The 19,874-nt window shown below is 41.8% G+C and overlaps 1 protein-coding gene across 1 annotated transcript in view; it reads right to left on the bottom strand.

Moving 5' to 3' along the window:
- Nucleotides 1-787: 787 nt before the first annotated feature.
- Nucleotides 788-19,874, bottom strand: part of BAIAP2L2 (BAR/IMD domain containing adaptor protein 2 like 2) — a 31,684-nt gene continuing 12,597 nt past the window's right edge. The window contains exons 6-14 of the mRNA XM_073000104.2: nt 19,251-19,367; nt 18,514-18,660; nt 17,398-17,538; nt 16,539-16,677; nt 14,123-14,366; nt 11,521-11,592; nt 10,254-10,437; nt 4,026-4,066; nt 788-2,008 (exon numbers count right to left, since the gene is read on the bottom strand). Of these exons, the coding sequence (XP_072856205.2) occupies nt 1,933-2,008; nt 4,026-4,066; nt 10,254-10,437; nt 11,521-11,592; nt 14,123-14,366; nt 16,539-16,677; nt 17,398-17,538; nt 18,514-18,660; nt 19,251-19,367 (1,161 nt within the window). The 3' untranslated portion in view covers nt 788-1,932. The remainder of the gene's footprint in view (nt 2,009-4,025; nt 4,067-10,253; nt 10,438-11,520; nt 11,593-14,122; nt 14,367-16,538; nt 16,678-17,397; nt 17,539-18,513; nt 18,661-19,250; nt 19,368-19,874) is intronic.

Here is a 19,874-nt window from a genome sequence, read left to right as displayed (position 1 = left end):
ATTCTCTCACTATCCTATTGACAGTAAGGCCATAATGATGTTACTTTTCAACATAATATAATAAGTGGGGACAGCTTTGCTTTCTGCTATTACAGGCAATTTTCTTGTGGCGTTTTAAGGCTATTCTAGGTTTCAGAAGAATTTTGAACTTTTATTTGTTAATTTTTTTATTTTGTTTTCCCCTTACTTTTTAAATATCATGATGATTAACAGCAATGAAGTATGATTCTACTACTGTAAGAAATGGGTGATGGGGGATAAGCTACCTTTAAAAATTAACTGTTCAGACTCTGGAGACACTGCTGTGTGGCCAAGGATATCTGCAGGAAGAGCTGCTGCAATGTGAAATGTAGCCTCACCATCACAGTGGCTAAAGGGTGTGTTGCTGCTCTAATGAGCTTCAGAGCTAGCTCAAGCCATTTTGCTGCAAGAGGGAAAGCAGTAAATGGAATCATCATCCCAAATCAAGGTTCATAGCACCACAATGTGAGCTACATTATTGTGGCATCAGTACCAGAAAATCTACTTCTCTCTAGACTGCTTGTTGGGTGCCTAGAAGTTCTTAGACTACAACTCCCAGACGTTCTAGCCAGCACAGCTAGTGGTGAAGGCTTCCAGGAGTTTTAGTCCAAAAATATCTGGGGACCTAAGACTGAGAACCACTACCCTTGGCCCTTGGAAGTTATCCATTCTGAGATACATCCTCATGCAGAGATCTGACATCTTTGTTTTCTATCCCCATTGTCACAAGGCACAAATGAAATATGAACTCAGTTACCAGGAGGGATGCAATTTTAAATTTTATTTAAAATAAACAAACAAACAAACAATGGATTCATTAGTGCTATTTGCAGAAGCCAGCTCTCCATTTAACGCCAAATGGCACATCATGCAGGAGATCTGTGAGGGGATCTCCTGATGTTTTAAAATTAACTTCCAAAAGTTCTAAATGTGGCTGGAGCAGTGCCACATTTGGAAGAAATGCTTAATCTATGGGTTGGTGATGTATGGTCCTCTAGGTGGTCCTTGACTACAACTCCCATCATTGTTCCCCACTGGCTATGCTGATTTGGACTGGTTGGAATCGCATTTCAACATAAGTAAGAGGGCCACAAATTCCCTGACCCATCTTAAACCCTCCCTACTGCCATATTCTCACTCTAAACCCTCCCTCTTCCAAGGTTACCGTTGGTTTGAACCAAAAGAAAAATGTTTCTGTAAACTAAAATGTATGTTTTTCCACAGAAGGTTTAACATCAAGTTCAAAGGGGGCAGCTGAGATCAGGAAAACAAAACTTAGAGAAACCTTTTTGGTTGAATGTGTCATTGATCATCATCTTCAGTCTTTTTCCCCTTCTGGCCACACATGAGTTAAAATTTGTGTGTCCGAAACTATGATCACAGATCATCATGTAACATGTTTTTGTCCCTGAAAAATCCTAGGATATATCCAATAGGTGCCATGACACTCCTGTGAGTTAGGAGATGTATTGCATCTTCCCAGAGACAAAATATTACCCTTTGGCTACTCAAAAGTATGATCTTATGAATAACAAGAGCTCTATGTAGCCAAAATGCATCACAGACTGTGCATTCCAAACAAATGCACAATTATGCACTGCCATCAATGATCATATGTAAAGAGGTTGGTCAACAGTTCACATCAATCTTGCTAGCTTGGTAAATGTTATGTGCTGGGAGGATGGAAATAGTATCTCAACAACATCTGGAGGTGTCCCTGTCAAAAAAGAACTTAAGAAAATATCCTAGGGATCTAGATTAAATTATCTACACCACAGCAGGCTCAAGAGCTGCCCAAGAAGAGTAACCATTTTCAAAATAATGCCAACATGATGTGCTCAAGAACTAAAAGGATCATTCTGTACAGTTTTATCTGCCAGGCAGTCACCCACTCAAATCTATTAATAGCTTTCATTTGATGATGGGTGCTGATCGGTCGTTGGTCACTGTGGGCCGCAGTTTGACAGTAGCAAAAGGGTTGGTTCCTCTAGGAGAAACAAAATAAAAGAATGAGATTAAATCTATGGAAACACTATTAAGTGAGCTGCGTGACAACATAAAAACTGCTTGCACACAAGAAACTGTTCATTATGGATGGCACAAGAATAGAACTTGGAAGTCGCACATTGTAAGTTATACAGTATATCGCAGAAGTGAGTACACCCCCTCACATTTCATAAATATGCTTCCAGAAATCCATGTCCTTAGTCTGGTTGTCTGCAGTAAACGGTATGTGGGCTTCCTTGTGCATCATCTTTAGAAGAGGTTCCCTGGGACGACAGCCCTGAAGACCAATTTGATGCAGTGTGCGGCGTATGGTCTGAGCACTGACAGGCTGACCCCCCCCCGACCCCTTCAACCTCTGCAGCAATGCTGGCAGCACTTATATGTCTATTTCCCCAAACCAACTTCTGGCTATGATGCTGAGCATGGGGACTCAATGTCTTTAGTCAACCATGGCCAGGCCTGTTCTGAGTGGAACCTGCCCTGTTAAACTGCTGTATGGTCTTGGCCACTGTGCTGTAGCTCAGATCCAGGGTTTTGGCAATCTTCTAGCCTAGGCCATCTTTATGTAGAGCAACAATTCATTTTTTTCAGATTATCAGATAGTTCATTACCATGAAGTGCCATGTGGATCTTCCAATGACCAGTCTGAGAGAGTGAGAGTGATAACACCTGCTCCCTCTTCACACCTGAACCTTGTGACACTAATAGGTCTCATGGCACCAAGGAGGGAAAATGGCTGCTTGGGCCCAATTTAGACATTGTCACTTAGGGGTATACTCACTTTTGATGCCAGTGGTTTAGACATTAATGGCTGTGTGTTGCGTTATTTTCAGGGGACAGCACATTTACACATACAAGCTGTATACTCACTGCTTTACATTGCAGCCAAGTGTGATTTCTTCAGTGTTGTCACATGAAAAGATATACTAAAATATTTATGAAATATGAGGGGGTGTACTCACTTCTGTGATATACTGTACTTATATTTTAAAGATAATACAATGAATGAACTTTTTCCACTGTAATAATGAGTTTTGTGTTCGTGTTCATGTAAGGCTTGCATAATTTGTTGCTGCTAATTGGTGAGGTGTTTTGATGCATCTTGGTTATGCAATCAAACATATGAGCAGGCACACAACTGTGACACATCCTGACACCTCATCAATTAGCTTCAGCAAGTTATTTTCTAGCTGTTTTACAGCATTACTTTTAAATGACATTTCCATATGTTTTTAGAAGTGTTTTTACAGTCCTTAGGGATTAGATTTACAGAAAAGAACAAAAGTAAAGGAAAAATAACTAGTTATGCAACAAACAATCATTTACACCATCATGGGTAACAACAACTGATCATTTTCTCAAATACAGTAACAACAAAAAAAGTTCCCAGTGCTTAACAGTAAAATTACAAACTCTAGACAAGAGTAAACTAATAAAATAAATAAATAATAAATTCATTAATAATAAATAATAAAATAATAAAGTAAATAAAATAAATTTATAATGGTCATATGGCATATATTTTCTGAAGTAATAACAAACACTAATGTGACTGATGTTCCAGGCTCTGCTTGTAATACAAGGCAGGCCAACAATTTTAATGCTGAGGGCTGCAAACTTTCTGAGGTAATCTGACAGGAGCAACATGTCAACAATGGCAGCGGTGAAACCAGCACTTAATGGGCAGCTAAAAGCAGATGAAAAATGTTCCCTCTCTCTAAGCCACCCTCTTTTTACCTTCTCTTAGTGGACTATTGGGGGGGGGCGAGAAAAAGAAGCCCAAGGGTCTTCTGAAGAGGTCCTTTGAATTAGTTAATGGGCTGCATAAAATCAGCTTGGCTCAGCAAAGACAATTGGATTGTGCATCCTGCCACATTCAGGTGGGGGCATTATTTCACAGACATATGAATAAACAGTAGAAACCTTCTAGGAAAATGGGCCTTAACACATGTAGATAATAAAGATGATCCCATTCTCATACCACAGCCAAAACTTACTTGGGAAAGAGTTCTGGAGGATGCTCCCAGTTTGCTGGCTTCTGCAATAAAGCAAGAATATTGGGATAGTTGAAAGAAGATGTCCTATGTATTTTCAGGAGAGATGACTGAGAAAAGAAGGGACACACCAAACACACACCTATAGATGTTATCTTCAGCATTGCTTTCTCAGCAGGCCAGAGGCAAAACCAATAACATAGCCAGTCCAAGGAATCTGAACCATCTTATGTTCCTGCCCTCATCATTACAGAAGCCAGTTGAGTCCAATGTGTATATTATGGGATTGACACATTGAGATCTCTCACCCAACTATAATTTCTGGCTATAAAGTGAACAGACACCACCATAACACACCTCCTTGTACAGTATTTTGACTTAAACAAAACATAAGTACCCAGATAGCTTTAGAAAAACATGAATAGAATGCAGAAAGTCCAGTTTCTTTTCTTAAGCATGGAGAAGACCTTGTTTTTAACTCCCTTGGAACAGGTTGTGTTTTAATGTATGTGTTTTAATTCAAAAAGCTGCCCAAGCAATAAATGAGAATGGGGGCTTTCACGTTAGTGCTGAAAGAATTCCTCTGTATTAATTCCTAAGAGCAAGCCCCACCGAACACAGATTTTAGCATGTAAAAGATTGTGCACTAAACTAAAGCAACCTTAAGTCACTTTGCTGCAGCTTCCTTCATAATTTATCCCTCTTCTTCAGCACTGGCATTTCTTACTAAATTTCTCTGGCCAAAATCCTGTTGCCAAATCCTGCAGATTGAAGGGAAATTATACAAGTGGTTTTTCACAATTTTCTGCTTGTGTGTCACCCAGATGTGCAACTGAGTGTGTGACCTAGGTATGTCGGAGTGTGTAACAGCCTGCCGGAATGATTGTGCGTATCAGTTACACCAGTGGTTCTTAACCTTGGGTTACTCAGGTGTTTTTGAACTGCAACTTCCAGAAACCCCAGCCAGCACAGCTGGTGCTGAAGGATTCTGGGAGTTGCAGTCCAAAAGCACTTGAGTAACCCAAGGTTAAGAACCACTGAGTTACACAATTCTGGGTTTATACTATACAAACCCATTAAGTCTAGCCTCTGTGTGTTATTTGGTGCAGGCGGCATGTCACAAAACTACTTTGGGAAGATGGAGGTGAAGCATTCCCCCCAACCCTTGCCAGAACCACTGGCACCTAATAATGTTCTTCTAATGCTTGTTCTGGGTTTTTCGGGCTCTTTGGCCGTGTTCTGAAGGTTGTTCTTCCTGACAGGTTGCTGTCCTCTGAAGATGCCGGCCACAGAGTCTGGCGAAATGTCAGGAAGAACAACCTTCAGAACACGGCCAAAGAGCCCGAAAAATCCAGAACAACCATTAGATCCCGGCCGTGAAAGCCTTCGCGAATATAATGTTCTTCTAAACTTTTTCCTCTTTTCCTTGTCTATTCTGTAGGCCCTTCCTCAGTGTGGTGAAGGAAGATGGAGTCAAACACTTGACTACACAATAAATACTCTTTCAGGCTGCTTTTCAAGGTTACTGTGGCTAGGCTTCTATAGATTTGCGGACTGGAAAAGAGACCCCGACAGGAGAAAAGGAAGAAGCATCTGGTACATCCTGTTTGCTGAGATACATGGAATGTGTTGCCCCCTCATAGCAGGTGTAAGCAATACACATGTTGCAAGAGCTTGTAAATTTGACTGATTTTGTGTTTACTTTTACCCTCCGGTACAATTGCTGAAGCTGTACTGCTGAAACCAGTAGTGCTGTTGCTATCAAAAATCAGTTGTCAGGGGGGAAAAACAAAATAAACCCTCCTTCTTCCCCCTCCCTTCTCTAAGAGACGCAGTAACTTTGCTCTGCACAGTAGCAGGCATGATGGTCCAGGATAGCATTCTTGGGCCACAAAAGAATGCCAAAGTTACCACCTCATTTTAGAACCAACTGTATTGGTGGAAGCAAAACTGGTGGCCACCAGCAAAATTTGGGAGTCATTGAATAGCACCTAGAAGTAACCCTCAAACTCCTGGAGGTTGTCCTTCATTATATCCTCTATGTGCAGAAAATACCTTTGACAGGGTCACATGCTAGCTAGGCTCCCCTTCCCCTTCCCATCTTGTTTTATCATCCAGCATTTCCTACTTCTAAAGCTGGCACCCGTAATGGGAAACAGCGTCTCTCAAACCACAGTCATGCCAGGATCGCCTCCCAGCACCTGCATCAGGCACAGGGAAAGTTTTCATGAGAGGACAAAATCCAGGCTTTCCACAGAAGGGAGGATTTGAGTTTAAAAGTAACTTCAATTGCTGGTAATGTTTCCACACACTTCAATAACACCCACCACAACCAAGGCTGTGTTCACACGAATATAAACGAACAGCACTAGGCCCTTTGGTAATAGCGATTCCTGAGGGTGGGCTGGTTTTCGTTGGTCTCTCCCCACCTTATGGAACCTCAATTTATGTATGTTTCTAATACTTATTGCCTGATATGCTGTACATTTCATTGATTTGGATCTTTCCTGTTTCTATATAATATTGTTGTTGACTCTGCTTAACAATGGTTTTCTTTAAGATCATAACCTATGTTGCTTTATGTGGATGTGCTCACATTTAATCCTGGGACCTTGGCCACTGCACACAGTATTTATGATGATGATGATGTCGCCTTTCTCTCAATAAGGGGACTCAAGGCAGCTCACAGTATTAAAAAGTACAATGCGGTAAGTTATACATTAGAAAAAGTTAAACATTAAACTATAAAACTGATTAAAATACCTTTGAATGATTACAAACACCTAAAACATTAAAAACTATTTTAACTCAAAAACAACATTTAGGGCTTAGTCATGATTGTTAAAACCCTGCCTGAAAAGGTGGGACTTCAGCCATCGGTGGAAGGATGAAAGGGGCAGGAGGGGAACAACCTTATCTCCTGAGGGAAAGCATTCCATAACCTGGGAGCAGCCGCAGAGAAGGCCCTCCCTTGTCTCCTCATCAACTGTGTCTGTGCTGCCAATGGGTCAAAGAGGAGGGCCTCCTCTGACAATCTTAAGTGCCGAGAAGGTGCATATGGGGAGATACAGCCCTTCAGGTATGAACTCTACCTCGATGTCAGGATTGCCTCCCTGCACCTGCCTCTACCACTATCCTATAGATCTATCACAAGAATAGATATTACTGTATCTATATTATTATCTTGTTATCTTGTTCAATATTTATACGCATGGAATTCAAACTGTGCAAGCTACTATGGCAACCTAATGAAACGCCAGTCATGTGCCCAACTGTATGTAACCAGCACCTCACCAGATGGCTGCAGCAGATTCTGTGTGCACATAAATATTGAACAGAAACTCTCCATCATTATGACATTTTTAGCAAAAAGCTGATATAATTCTAGTTGAGCCTCCCTGGTCATATCATCATTTTGCCTTCCATTGTGACTGCTGTGAGATATTTTGACAGCCAGCATTTGCTCAAAAGTTGGCTTATGATGAAATGAAACAAATGCATAAACGACCTATTTCTCAAATTGGATTTTCGCAATAACTTGTGATGATAGAAACATGCTGCACTTTTTTCCCTTTTAGTTAAGTGGTCATTGACTAACTCTGCACTGTTCACACATATTTTCTGAACAAGAAAATAAAGCATCATACATTATATTGAAGGACTTCATATTCAGTTACACTCCTGGTTGGGAAGACTGCCATCTCATTTGGCCCTGAGTACTTGGTAGAGGAAAAGTAACCATGGCAGAGTCATTAATCCTTTTTAAAACTCATGCCAGCTTCTCTAGCAAAGGAGTATCAGAAGAGTCAAACCATGTAAAGGGCTTTAAGTGTATTTGTTAAACTGAAGTAATTGTTCGTGTGAACATAGCCTAATGCTCAATCCACAGCAAACAGGAAAAAAAAAACCTATATTTTCCACTCTAGGAGGCTAGGAATCCTCAGTTTTCCTCAGACCACAACACTGTCTTCTGCTTTCAGGCCTTAATCGACCAAGCCCTTTGGAAAAGACATTCCAAAGCAAAGCTGGATAAAAGTTACTATTTTGCACTACAACTCCCAAAATTCCCCAAACAGCATGGTACTGTCTGGAGACCCTGGCAATTCTAGTCAAAAACTATAGCTTTTCTGAACTCAGCTCAGCAAGGGAAGATGGAGAGCCCGTTTCCACCACCAGCTGGCCAGGCCCTGCCCAAATCCATACCCAACACTCAGTGTCCTACTGTTAGCAGAAAGAGGAGCTGCCCCGGAGCCACCAGAAATCAGGCTGGGAGGTCATGGAGAAGAGAAGTGAACTGAAGGGACCCTGGGAAGTAAAAGAGAAGGGACTGAGAATTTCTTGCAAAGTTGAGGAAGAAGGATGACATGGTGAAGGAGGAGCCCGGAGAAGGCCAAAAACTGTGCTTTATTCTTTGAGACTGAGGGTCAAACTGAGGTTTTGATCACAGAGCCATATAGCTCACATTTTGAATCACCTGTGGCCCGTTTTGGGGTGAGAGATTTCCTGGTGGTCACATGACATATGGGAAATAGCACTCTAACCTGACCCTGACCCATGACCAAGCTGCACCTTTTTGGTCCAGCAGTACGACTGCTTTCTGGGGTTGGGCAGGAGCGATTCCTCAACAGCCAGAAGAGTCACTTTAAGGGAGATCAGTCTTAGCAAAGCAAGCCTTTCTACATGCGATCAGATGTGCATTTGATTGCACCCAAGAGATGGCGAGAGTTTGTTGTTTGAAGCAGGAATACTTTTAAGATGTCTGCTTATCACAAAAGAAGCTATTAATGATTCCCATGATTTGTAAATTAGCTTGCTTTGTTTTGTGATTGTTCACCGGGTAGTAAACATGGGGTTCCTTTGCAAGTCTGATTGCTCAGACACAAAGAGAGCAACTCTTCTAAATACATGCCAAGCATATAATTTCTTTTGATCCTATATCTGGATGGAATCCTGTTCCTGGAACAGTAATATGTTTCCAGTTTCTAGCATGCCCTCTACATGGCCAAGTGGCTTATACGCACTGAAAGAATTCACTACAAGCTGATTCTAAAAGAGGAAAAGGAGAAGTACAAAGAGGCTTTGTTAATCTAGGAAGTCTATCAGAGGCAGAAGAATCTTCACAAAGAATTGGAAGGAATTTCCTCACCCACTCACAGTTACATTAAGTAGGATGTGAATGGTGAAAATCCCATTTTGTGCATGGGAAAGGAATGGAGTCTTCCTCTGGCACTAAGAGAACTGTCCAGCCCAGTGCAAACAGCAGCCTTGAGAAAGTGTCATCATGAGGATCATAGCAGAACTGGAATGTCAAAGCCTCCCTGCCCAACGTTTGCAATCTTGCTGCTGCCTGAGAGTTTCTGCAGCTGCTGATTTCACAAACTATGCTTGTAAACAGCATTCAACAAGATAAAAAATCATGTCTAGTGTGGCTCTGATCATTGCAGTGAGCTTCTAATGGTACTGTTGCTATGATAAAGAGATTGTGTTAAAAAGAGCTATTTTTAGGACCTCCTTTTCTTTCCTGTCTCGGATCTCTTTCATTTAATTGTGCTTCATGTATAACCCCCAGCCACACAACCTCAGCAACACATCTCTAGAGGCCTGACTTGCAGGCATAGAAACACAAGTGCTGATATTGTCTGCCAGAAAGAACTCTATCTACACAGTGGCTAAGGCAAAGGATAGGTCTGTGGCAGTAAACATTCTGCCACATGACAGCCAGGACTAGGTAGCCGGCCTCACCAAGGTGTGAGAGAAGACGCTTGTAGTATCCATTATACTCCACATCAGGACAACAAGCTAATTAGAAATATGGAGCTCTGGTGTCTGCTGGAGGAAAAGGAGAAGGGGGCTTTTCAGTCTATAAGAATAGATGTCTTGATGGTATGCTGTAAAAAAAAAAGTACACATGTTTCCTAAGCAACAGCTAATAATTATTTGGATCACGTATTTCCTTTCCATAGTTGTGGTATTCCAATAAAAGCGGTAACCATATGATCTGGATGACCACAAATGGCCCTTGCAGATAGTACAGCTGTGGTGCAAGGCAGCAGTTGGCTAGCAACATTATCACCTAGTTAATGCAGGAATTCAACTAAGGTCAGCCCTATATCAAGAACTGTCACAGTGTGCTCTGCGGGCCATCACTCAACCTAGAGCTCTTATCCTTGCAGGGAAATGCACATCCTCAGCAGTGTCCTGAATATCTACAGCGTCATTGCAGACACTTACCTTGGAGTCTGTGGTGGTTGCAGCATTAGCTGTATTGCTCAGACGGCTTCCTGTCCCCAGCAGAGCCGGAGAAGGACTTGGTGACTGAGGCCTGCTGGGATGTTGCCAATAGTCAGCAACAGATGGGGTGCTGGGTCGGTCCAGGAGGTCATCAGCACTCTGACTGCCTCGCAGAGGGAAAGTTCTAACAATAAAGAAAGGAAAGGATGACAAGAAATGATGGAAGGAGAGATGAATATATATAAATACATATATTACCATTCTCTCTAAACCTTCTACCGTGAACCATTTATAGGTTCATCCTTGAAAATGTGTATCTAAATCAATCTTCAAGTATTAGTTACACTCTAATAAGTTAGCTTTCCCCTAGCTAGTTTCCTCCAGATGCATTACAGTATAATACCTATTTTCCACAGGCAGACTGACCGTGCTTCTTGCTGACAATAGGTACTGTAGTCCAGCCAATCTAGAGGATATCAGATTGGGAAACTGTGTTATGGCAGCTAAGTGTCATTCACTGCATCCTGACATTTGACTGAGGTTGGCCTTCAATATCTAAGAACACGTCATAAGGCTGGGTTCAGATATGCTTCCTGCTCCACAGGTAACAGTCTGTTTCTCAGTACAAGAGAATATTCACATTCCTTGTCTTCCTTGTAGAGCTTGGAAGTAACACTTTGCAGTTAACAATGCTCCCTTATAGATGCTACTTTTTGAGATAACGGATATGCGAAAGTGTTATTTTCCCAAAAATGGTATGATTGCCATCACAATCAACAACACCATTGTTGTTTGGCATAATAAGCAACATTTATTTCAGAAAGTGCAGGGAGTAATTTGGGGGATGTGAGGTTGTTTTTAAAGCTCTATTTTTTTGCAAACAAATAAATCAGTAATTCATTGGTGACATGTTACTAATGCCTCAACTGACATTACTCTGAAAACAGAAACAAGTAACAATGCATGCTCACGCATGTTTGTGCGTGTGTGTGTGCGTGTGTGTGTTTAACTGATGTTCCAAACTCTGCATCCTTCTTGCACCTCTTTCCCCTTCCCACTGCATACCTTGCTTACGCCACCCATTTTCTCCGTGCAGTGCTGAGGACAAATGGCAAGCTGGCTGCTTCTTAGAAATTGCTTGGGAGAAGTCCTGCAGCCAGCAGCCCCAGAAATGGGCCAGCCTTGTACTGAAGAAGGCATCAGAAGAAAAAAACAAAGCAAAAATATGCATGGTCTTTGCCCTCAGTGCAACCTAGGGTGATGGTACCTGGAGGGCGTCTCCTCGGGGTCTCTCATTTCCTCCAATGGCTTCACGAAAGCTTCTGGAAACCAGCCACTCCTAAAACCAAAATAGGTTTGGTTCTTAGATCTGTCATCGTTCAGACCCTTCATGTGGGGTATTCAGGAATTCCAAATATGGGGGAGAAGACCAGATACCTACACCTTTGCTTGGGTGCCCTACCCTACAAATCTGATGGTCATCTGCTTCAAATATTAAGAATCTCTTCTATAAAATAAAAGGCCACTGATGGCAAATAAATGAGAGAATGCATTGGCAAGAAGCCATTTTCACCCAAGGTAAGAGCACGACTACACTGATGAGAGTGAGGGTGCAATCAGATGGCAGGAAAGGGTCACTTGGCAGGGAAAAATGACCTTCCCATCTCACCCCAGCTCAGTCCTCAAAAGTAGGAACCCGATGGTTCAATCAAAAAGGTCTAGCTTTTTGCGTTGAGGTGGACTGCAATTCTCAGTGTGTTGTGTGATCATTGGGAGCAGTCCAAAATATGATCTGTTTTCCTCTGGGACCACAGCCTCCCTTCATATACCTTTTCAGTATGAACTTGGTGGAACTCTGACAAAGCCCCTTGCTTAGCACTAGTTCCACCAAACTTTTGAGTTTGGAAATTTTCCTTTTCTCAACCCAGACAGCTTGATGACAGATTATGAGAGATGCAGCCCAGCTCTGATGGAAGGCATTGGCTTGGAAAAGGTAAGAACCACAGTAATTCAAAGGATAGCTTTTACCAAAACCAGCTACTGTAATAGTCCAAGACAGGGCACAGAAACAGACAACCAAAGAGGAATCAAAATAGGAGAAATGGGCTGAGAATCAGCATTCGTTTCAAAAGCTGGAACTGGTCTAAATAAAATCAGGGTAGCTTATATGCCTTTTTCAATTGGTTTGCTGAAAACTTTTACCCATACATTATCCAACCTGGCAATGTTCAGTTTTTGGAAGGTTCCCCTCACCACTCCAGATGGAGTTGTTTAGTTTTGGAGAGCTGGACAAATTACTGAGTGTGTGTCAAATTATATATAAAAAGAAGTAAGTATATCCTGAAATTCATGTTTTCACCTTCACAATTTTTTCCAAAGATACATATTTCAGCCATCAGACTTGCCAATTAAGCCCACGTCCATCTTCCAACAAACACCCACGAAACAAAGTATGGTACACTAAATATAATATGTACAGTTGAGGACAGTGCTATGACAAGTAGAGATCTTTCACCATATAAGGGAGTAATTCTTCTGAACACATGCTAAACATATAATTTCTTTTGATCCTAGACATAGATTTAGCACAAGTGGAACATTTCTGGACCACGGGATTGATCTAGTCCAGTGGTTCTTAACCTTTGTTACTCGGATGTTTTTGAACTGCAACTCCCAGAAACCCCAGCCAGCACAGTTGGTGGTGAAGGCTTCTGGGAGTTGCAGTCCAAAACTCCTGAGTAACCCAAGGTTAAGAACCAGTGATCTAGTCCATGGTGGGTCCTTGTCTTGCTCCACCTCCTGTACAAGAGGAATCACTAAGAGGCAATGGTAGCAATTCCATTTTCCACTCTCTGCTGGCACATCCAGAATTCTGAAATTAGATGGTTGTAAGCAAAACATATTTATAGATACCTACAAAGAAAAATGCCCCTGTGCACCAAAAGTGAAGCACCACAAGGGTGAATTGCTACTGACTCTCTTTCTCCCTAGCTGTGATTTCCAGATCTGTCCTCAGATCTAGCTTCCCTAAGCCTGGCACCCTCAAAATCTGTTGGATTGCAACTCTCTCCATCCTCAACAACTACTCACAGGCGACATCTAAGGACACCAGACTGGCAAAGTTTGCTCTAAGAACTCAAGCGCACAATTAGCATGATTTTGACTTATCTTTTAGATCAGTGGTTCTTAACCTGGGCGATAATGCCCCCCAGGGGGCAATTTCATTTTTCAGGGGGGCGGTAGAACGAAAAGGGGTGGTGTGGGGGCGCTGGAGCAGACGGGAGCAGTAGGGGGGCTATGGAGCAAGCCAAACCTGTGAAGATGGCTGCAGCCTTTTTACAGTGTGCATGAATATGTATTTTCCTCCAATCTTAATTTGGTTTCAGAATTTTCGTCTTGAAATTTTTAGTTCCTGTATTGTGGTTTGTTTTTATGCCCTTTTTATATTTCTTTTTGCGTCTTAAAATTCGCTTGCAATTAAATCATTAAATGTTACTTTTTGGGGCCTTTCATTTTCTTGGAATTGAATTTTGTTTTCCGGGGTCATTGGATAAGTGTAATAAATAAATAAATAAATAAATAAATAAATAAATAAATAAATAAATAAATAAATAAATAAATAAATAAATAAGATATCATCACCGCGGGGAGGGGGGCTATGATAACTTCCTCAATGGCTCAAGGGGGCGTTTCTTTCAAAAAGGTTAAGAACCACTGCTTTAGATAAGCCCTCAGTGAGAGAAGAGTCTCCTTGGTCAGGATGAATGCAAAGGGAAAATACAAATCTCACCAAAAGACCCGAATCCCTTTAAGCTGAGCACCCTCTTAATCAAACCAAGTTATATTAATACACATTTGAGCAGACTTACATGGATGTACCTTCCAGCTTGCCATATAACCAGCCATTTTGTGCTTCTGGTACAAGCACAGAGACTACGTCTCCAGGGTTCAACTGCAATAGTGTTGGGTTGGAGCCCGCCACATGGGGTACAATTGCTTGAACTTTCAGCCCACTGTTCCTACTCCCCTCTTTACTTCCTGTTTCTGCTCTCCCTCCTGTTGTCTTCTCTCCAAAGGAGCTGGAACGAGAACGCTGGCCAATAGAGAGGGAACCTGCATGATATGAAAAGAGGCAGCATTTCAAAGCCAGGACGTTGCACTGTTGATGAACTCCAGCTCTATTACAAAGTGAGAAAAAACGATGTGCATTTTTTCCTCTAAATAATACAAATGCTACTTCTGGCTTTCAATATTCTATCTGTGGATTTTATCTAATACTGTTCAACAGCAAGGATGTTGTTTCAGAGTTTTGGATTTTCTGGATAAAATAACCTCTAGATGTGAAGCAAAAGTGTAGGGGATTTACAGAGCAGAATTACTTTCATGTCTCCCCAGAGTAGGCCACTTCTTGTTGTCTCATCAACTGGCACGTACAACCTCAATAACTCACTCTGAGACACTGGTAAGAGAAACAATTTAAAAGTTTCATTTACTCATAGTTGAAGAGATCAGAACAAACAGCATACTGTACAGAAATGACTGCTTACAATAAGCGGTAAGCCTCAACAGACTCCCAGCCTGCTTCCAATAGACTCCTGCAGACTACATCCTAACACCACTCTAACTGCACTAACTGCTCACAGACTAAAAAGGATGGGAAGAGACACTTAAGCAGAGAGGTGTTGTTCTCTTTGAAATTAGAAGCAGGGAAGGAACAATTGGTTACAGTTGACAGCCCAGAAAGCTCCCTCCAGTCAAACTTATTGAAGGCAGTATTTGAAACTGAAATAACTCCAACAGATGTTGCTGGTAAAATGGATTCCCCAGATCCCGTGTATCCCCTTGTGTGTGTCTCAAATCTGCTCTGGAGTATTTGGAGACCCTTAGGGGCCAGAACAGAGGGGTGGTCAGATAGGAAAGGAAAATTCTGTTACAGTATCTGAACCAAAGCTTGCCTTTGTTTTGTTAGGAGAGCCCCTGGGAAAGAATCAATTACCATATTTATTTGTTTCCAAGGAGGTAGCCATATTCAATAACATTACATTTACTCTGGAAATGACAGAAGTGTTGTGGCTCTCATAGTGAGTCAAGATGTGGCATGCACAGTTTTTTCTCTCCACTGATAGTCCCTGACTGCATATTCCAGATGCTCTTTGACTCCTCCTATGAAAATAATGCCTTTGCCCGAAGGTCCTCGAGGCCACAACATTTTTTGTGAGGAATAAAAAGGTGTCTGCGAACAGGCAAACAAGTACAAAGCACATGAGTGATTGTTATTATTTTGCCAGCTCTTCCCCTTCATGGATTGCTGCCTTGTTGTGGCGAAGGGGCTTGAGTAATTCAGAGAAGCTATGGGCTATGCCAGGCAGGGACACCCAAGATGGACAGGTCATGGTGGAGAGTTCTCGATCCACCTGGACTGGGTAGGTGGGGCTCGTCAGCCTTGGAAGGCAGCCCATCTAGGAGAAGGAAAACTCCAATTTCAAACATCCACTGCTTTGTGGCTATATCCACTCATGGAAAAGGCTTCAGGAGTTAACCTCGAGGCAAAATCCGGAGCCAGAGTCCCGAAGGCAGTTTGTGTCGTTCTGGCAACTCCTGCGACATCACTGGAACCAGTTGTATTGGCTCTTGCCATACATTGGACTCTTTCAGCGATGTGGAGAGGGGGGATTTGCTGCTTGGGTAACAGCCTATCCTCCATATTATTCTACCCAGGCTTCATGCTCTCGAGAGGACATTCATACAGAGTGTGTTACCATGGTCTTTCAAGACTGAAGAATGCCTAAGAAGCCCTTCCCATAGTCCTTTGGCTCCCAAGACCCCCCTTCTCCTCCCAGTGAAAGTTATGGAAATGGCACACAGCACTTCTCTTCCCATATTGAATTGTCAGAGAGCTTGCACTGGTGCTGTTCCCAAGAGATCAAGAGAGCAAACATGGTTGTTCCATCTCCCCTCTCATTCCTCACAACAACACTGCAAAATAGGCTAGAATGAGAGATTGTCACTGGACCAAGATGCACTCCATGACAATGGGTTGGAACCTCTTTAGCCCTAATCCAATATTGTTAACCGCAGCATGGTACTGGCTCTCACGTATTCCCACTTCATGTTTACCCAAGCCCAGGCTTCATCATTGCCTAGATCCAAACTGAACATAAATTAGTCATCTACACATATAACAAGAAGGCAAAGGCATAGCAGAAGGTTTCAGTGAAGATTCTTAATCCATTACTACCTGGAGGATATCATCCTATTATTTTCCTCTTCCCTGAGCTATCTTACCGACAGATGGAGTTCTTGAGAGGGGCCTCCTCCTTGGCTCTGGCTGGGAGGAAGGTAAAATCTCTGGTGTTTCCTGTGGAAAGGGGCTGAAGCCTCGTCCTGCCACCACTGAACTGAATTCACCCAGAGGTCTCTGAGGCTGTAACACAACAATGAATATAAGAGTGAGCATCTTAACTAAAAAATTTTGCAGAAGACCCGTTGAAGTAGTATACACATCTGCCATTTAAGTATGAAAGATTGTGCTATCTTGCCTTTGAAACTTGATGATTTTACTTCTACATTAACCTTCTTGATTTCACTGTTTTTTTCTTACTGCTTGTTTCATTTTATTATTTATTAACCATCCTGAATAGTTGCATCACACTAACGAGACAGTATATAAATTAATGAAATAAATAATAATAACAATAATTAATAAATCTCCTGAAAATTGTTGTTGTTGTTCTGTTTATGCTGTCTGAATCTGTTTGTTACTAATTGGCCAGAATTCTCTCTATTCTCCTGTGTCACAAACATACCAATGCAAATTCTGCTTTAGATAACAAATTGTTCAAATCATACTTTAACACACTGCAGTCTTGATAGACATCTGGAGAGGAATGAACTGCAAGTGGACTCAGTAGAGTTTTAACTGTTTTTCAGATCTTCCTCTTACTGCATTTTAAACTTCTTATAAGAAGCACACACTATAAAATTCCCTCTTTTATATATATATATAAATGTAGTCATTTACATTCATTATCATTGAAACAGGAAACTTCTAAAAGCCATATATTTGACTAGAGGACTTAGAATGAACAGGAGAACAAACGCCACAGGATGAGGGAGGGGCAATGGTTGTGTTTGTTTCCCTTACCACCTCCACGTGGGTTGGAGTCAGACGACCAGAGGAATGGCTCTGGCTGTGGGCAGTGCCGAGCAGGTTCTGGGCAGAATTACGGGTGGCTTCCAGCTGCTCCTTCCACAGGGGTGCCTTGTTCTGAATAATGGCCTGGGCCTTAGCAGAGGTAACGAAAACAATAACATAGACTAAGAAATACCACAGAAGAGATATAAGCCACAACTTAGACAAAATTGTAGGCCCACAAGTTCTAGCAGGATGCTGAATGGCACAAAAAGGTGTCATTCCTTCTATCATAGTTCAGCAGTCCTTGATAAAGTAGTCCCATGACATTCTGGCTGTTTCCTAAAGGCGTAAAACGCTCACCTGGCAAACTGGAGAAAAGATTTAGAAATTCCCCCTAAAAAAAAAAAATCTAAATTCAACTCCCTCTCTCAAAATATGGAATATTTTATGTAAACTGGACATTCATTCATTTTCACATGACAATCTGAGTATTCCCTCTCCCTCTCCCCCCCCCCCTTCTTGGTGTGTGTGTATTCAACATTTTGATTTTATTTTCTGAAATCAAGTTTTTCTTCCTCTTTTCTCCTTTTTGCCCAGATCCAAAATAAAGCTGAGAATGATGAAGGCTGGAATCAGAAATGCCAATAATAAATAAGCCTGTAATCTAGCACTGGCTATCATAAAATGGAACTAGAAGCTCTCTGGAGTGGGGGGGGGATCTCATTATTTGCCTGGGCAATCCGTAGTCCTTCTAGTATCTGATCTAATATTTCAGCAAAAACAAAACAAAATAAAATATACTGTCTATTTTTATCTACTTCCCAAAAGGCTAATAATCTGAAATTTGGAGTGCTCAGAACAGTAGAAGTACAGCTATGGTCTGCCTTTGACATTATTATTTGTTCTGTGGCCCATAAGGTCACTGTTTCCCTTGCTTTTCCAAATGTCTTCCTTCCTTTCTGTTTCTCCTGTTTTAAAAAGCCCTACTTTCTTCACCAGAGACCTTCTACCGGGCTCCTTTTAATGCCAAATGAAGCCCATCACCCATGGATTTCACTCCCTGCTCCCCCATGCTTTCTCTTCTCCTGCTTTCTCCTCCTCTCTGCTTTCTCGTCTCCTCCTCACCCTAGTGTAGAACTGCAGGAAAGTACTGGAGAGCAGCTGGTGCTTCTCAGCTAGGAAGCGGTAACGGCGTTTCTCCTCCAGCTCAGCAGCCTGTTGGCTCTCACTGACAAAAGCTTGCATCTCTGTGTGCAGGCGCATCATGTTCTCCTGGAGAAGGAAAAAAGAAAAGATTGTTGCAAGACCACCATCATCCTCAACAAGAAAGACATGGTCATGATGGCCTCCTGTCATCCCATGGGAAAGAGCTTCTAAATAACATTTTTCAGTTTGCAAATGTAGCCAACAAAGAGGGCTGACTTTGCTGTGATGCATATGAGGTCACAACATTCCCATCACTAATCCACACTGACTTTCTTTAAACTTATATTTTTTCATCACCAAGCCCTCTGTTTGTTTATCTTTCAACAAGCATTTGATTTTGTCGCTCCTGCTGCTTTTAGCTCATTCATATGTTTTAATGATTTGTTGCTGTTCTCAGCGTTGTTCTGTTTTGTAAGCCATTTTGTGCTGCTTCGTTCTGGAGTGGCTAAAAAAATTCTCCAATAAATTATTCCTGTCCAACTTTTGGTCCCCAGACATTCTTGGAAGAAAAGTCCCAGAAAATTCCACTACCAGCTAGTCAAATATATGGCTTTTAGCTATGCAGGCCAGGATTTCTAGGAGTTGTTATCCAAGAACATCTGGGGACCCAAGGTCTGGAAGCACCACATTATTAAATTCTCTGTAAACGTCCTCACCTTCATTTCCCGGGTGTTTTTGTCTCGAGTTCTCTCCATCTTCCACAAATCTGACATGCATTTATCTATGCTGGCAGCTCTGCGTCGGTATTCCTTCTCATATCGCTGACGACTGTCCTGTATGAGTAAATATGTTAAAATACAAAACAAAATCCTGAATGCCTGGCTGAAAAGAAGAGTAAAATAGTCACTTGCTAAAATAAAGGTTAATGGCAATTCTGGGCCAGAGACTGAAGGAGTTACCAGGGGAGTGGGATACATTCTAGTAGATGTGATACCCCACAATTCTTGCAAGTTTTCATAGGTAAATATCCCACTTTCTCAGGTCCAAATTCTGTATTTCTGAACCAAACAACCTTTTCTTAATCACCCATCATTCTTTTATCTGTCAGTCTTTGTGTTACACACTGTTTGTACTTGTGTGGGTCAACACAATGTCAGCATAGCCACACTAGGATACTTAGACTATATTGAACAAGGCAATGACTCTTCAATTGCTACTGAAGTCTGCAATAAAACTGAAAGGGGCAAAGCCATCTTGAGAATGTCTGATTATCACAAGAAGAGATGTTCACACTTCCTGTGGTTTGCAAATCAGTTTGCTTTAATTTGCGACTCATTATG

This window comes from Pogona vitticeps, chromosome 5, assembly GCF_051106095.1.
Source record: "Pogona vitticeps strain Pit_001003342236 chromosome 5, PviZW2.1, whole genome shotgun sequence".
Taxonomy (NCBI): domain Eukaryota; kingdom Metazoa; phylum Chordata; class Lepidosauria; order Squamata; family Agamidae; genus Pogona; species Pogona vitticeps.
Note: the sequence above shows the minus strand (reverse complement) of the source record. Positions and strands in the feature narration are given on the sequence as shown.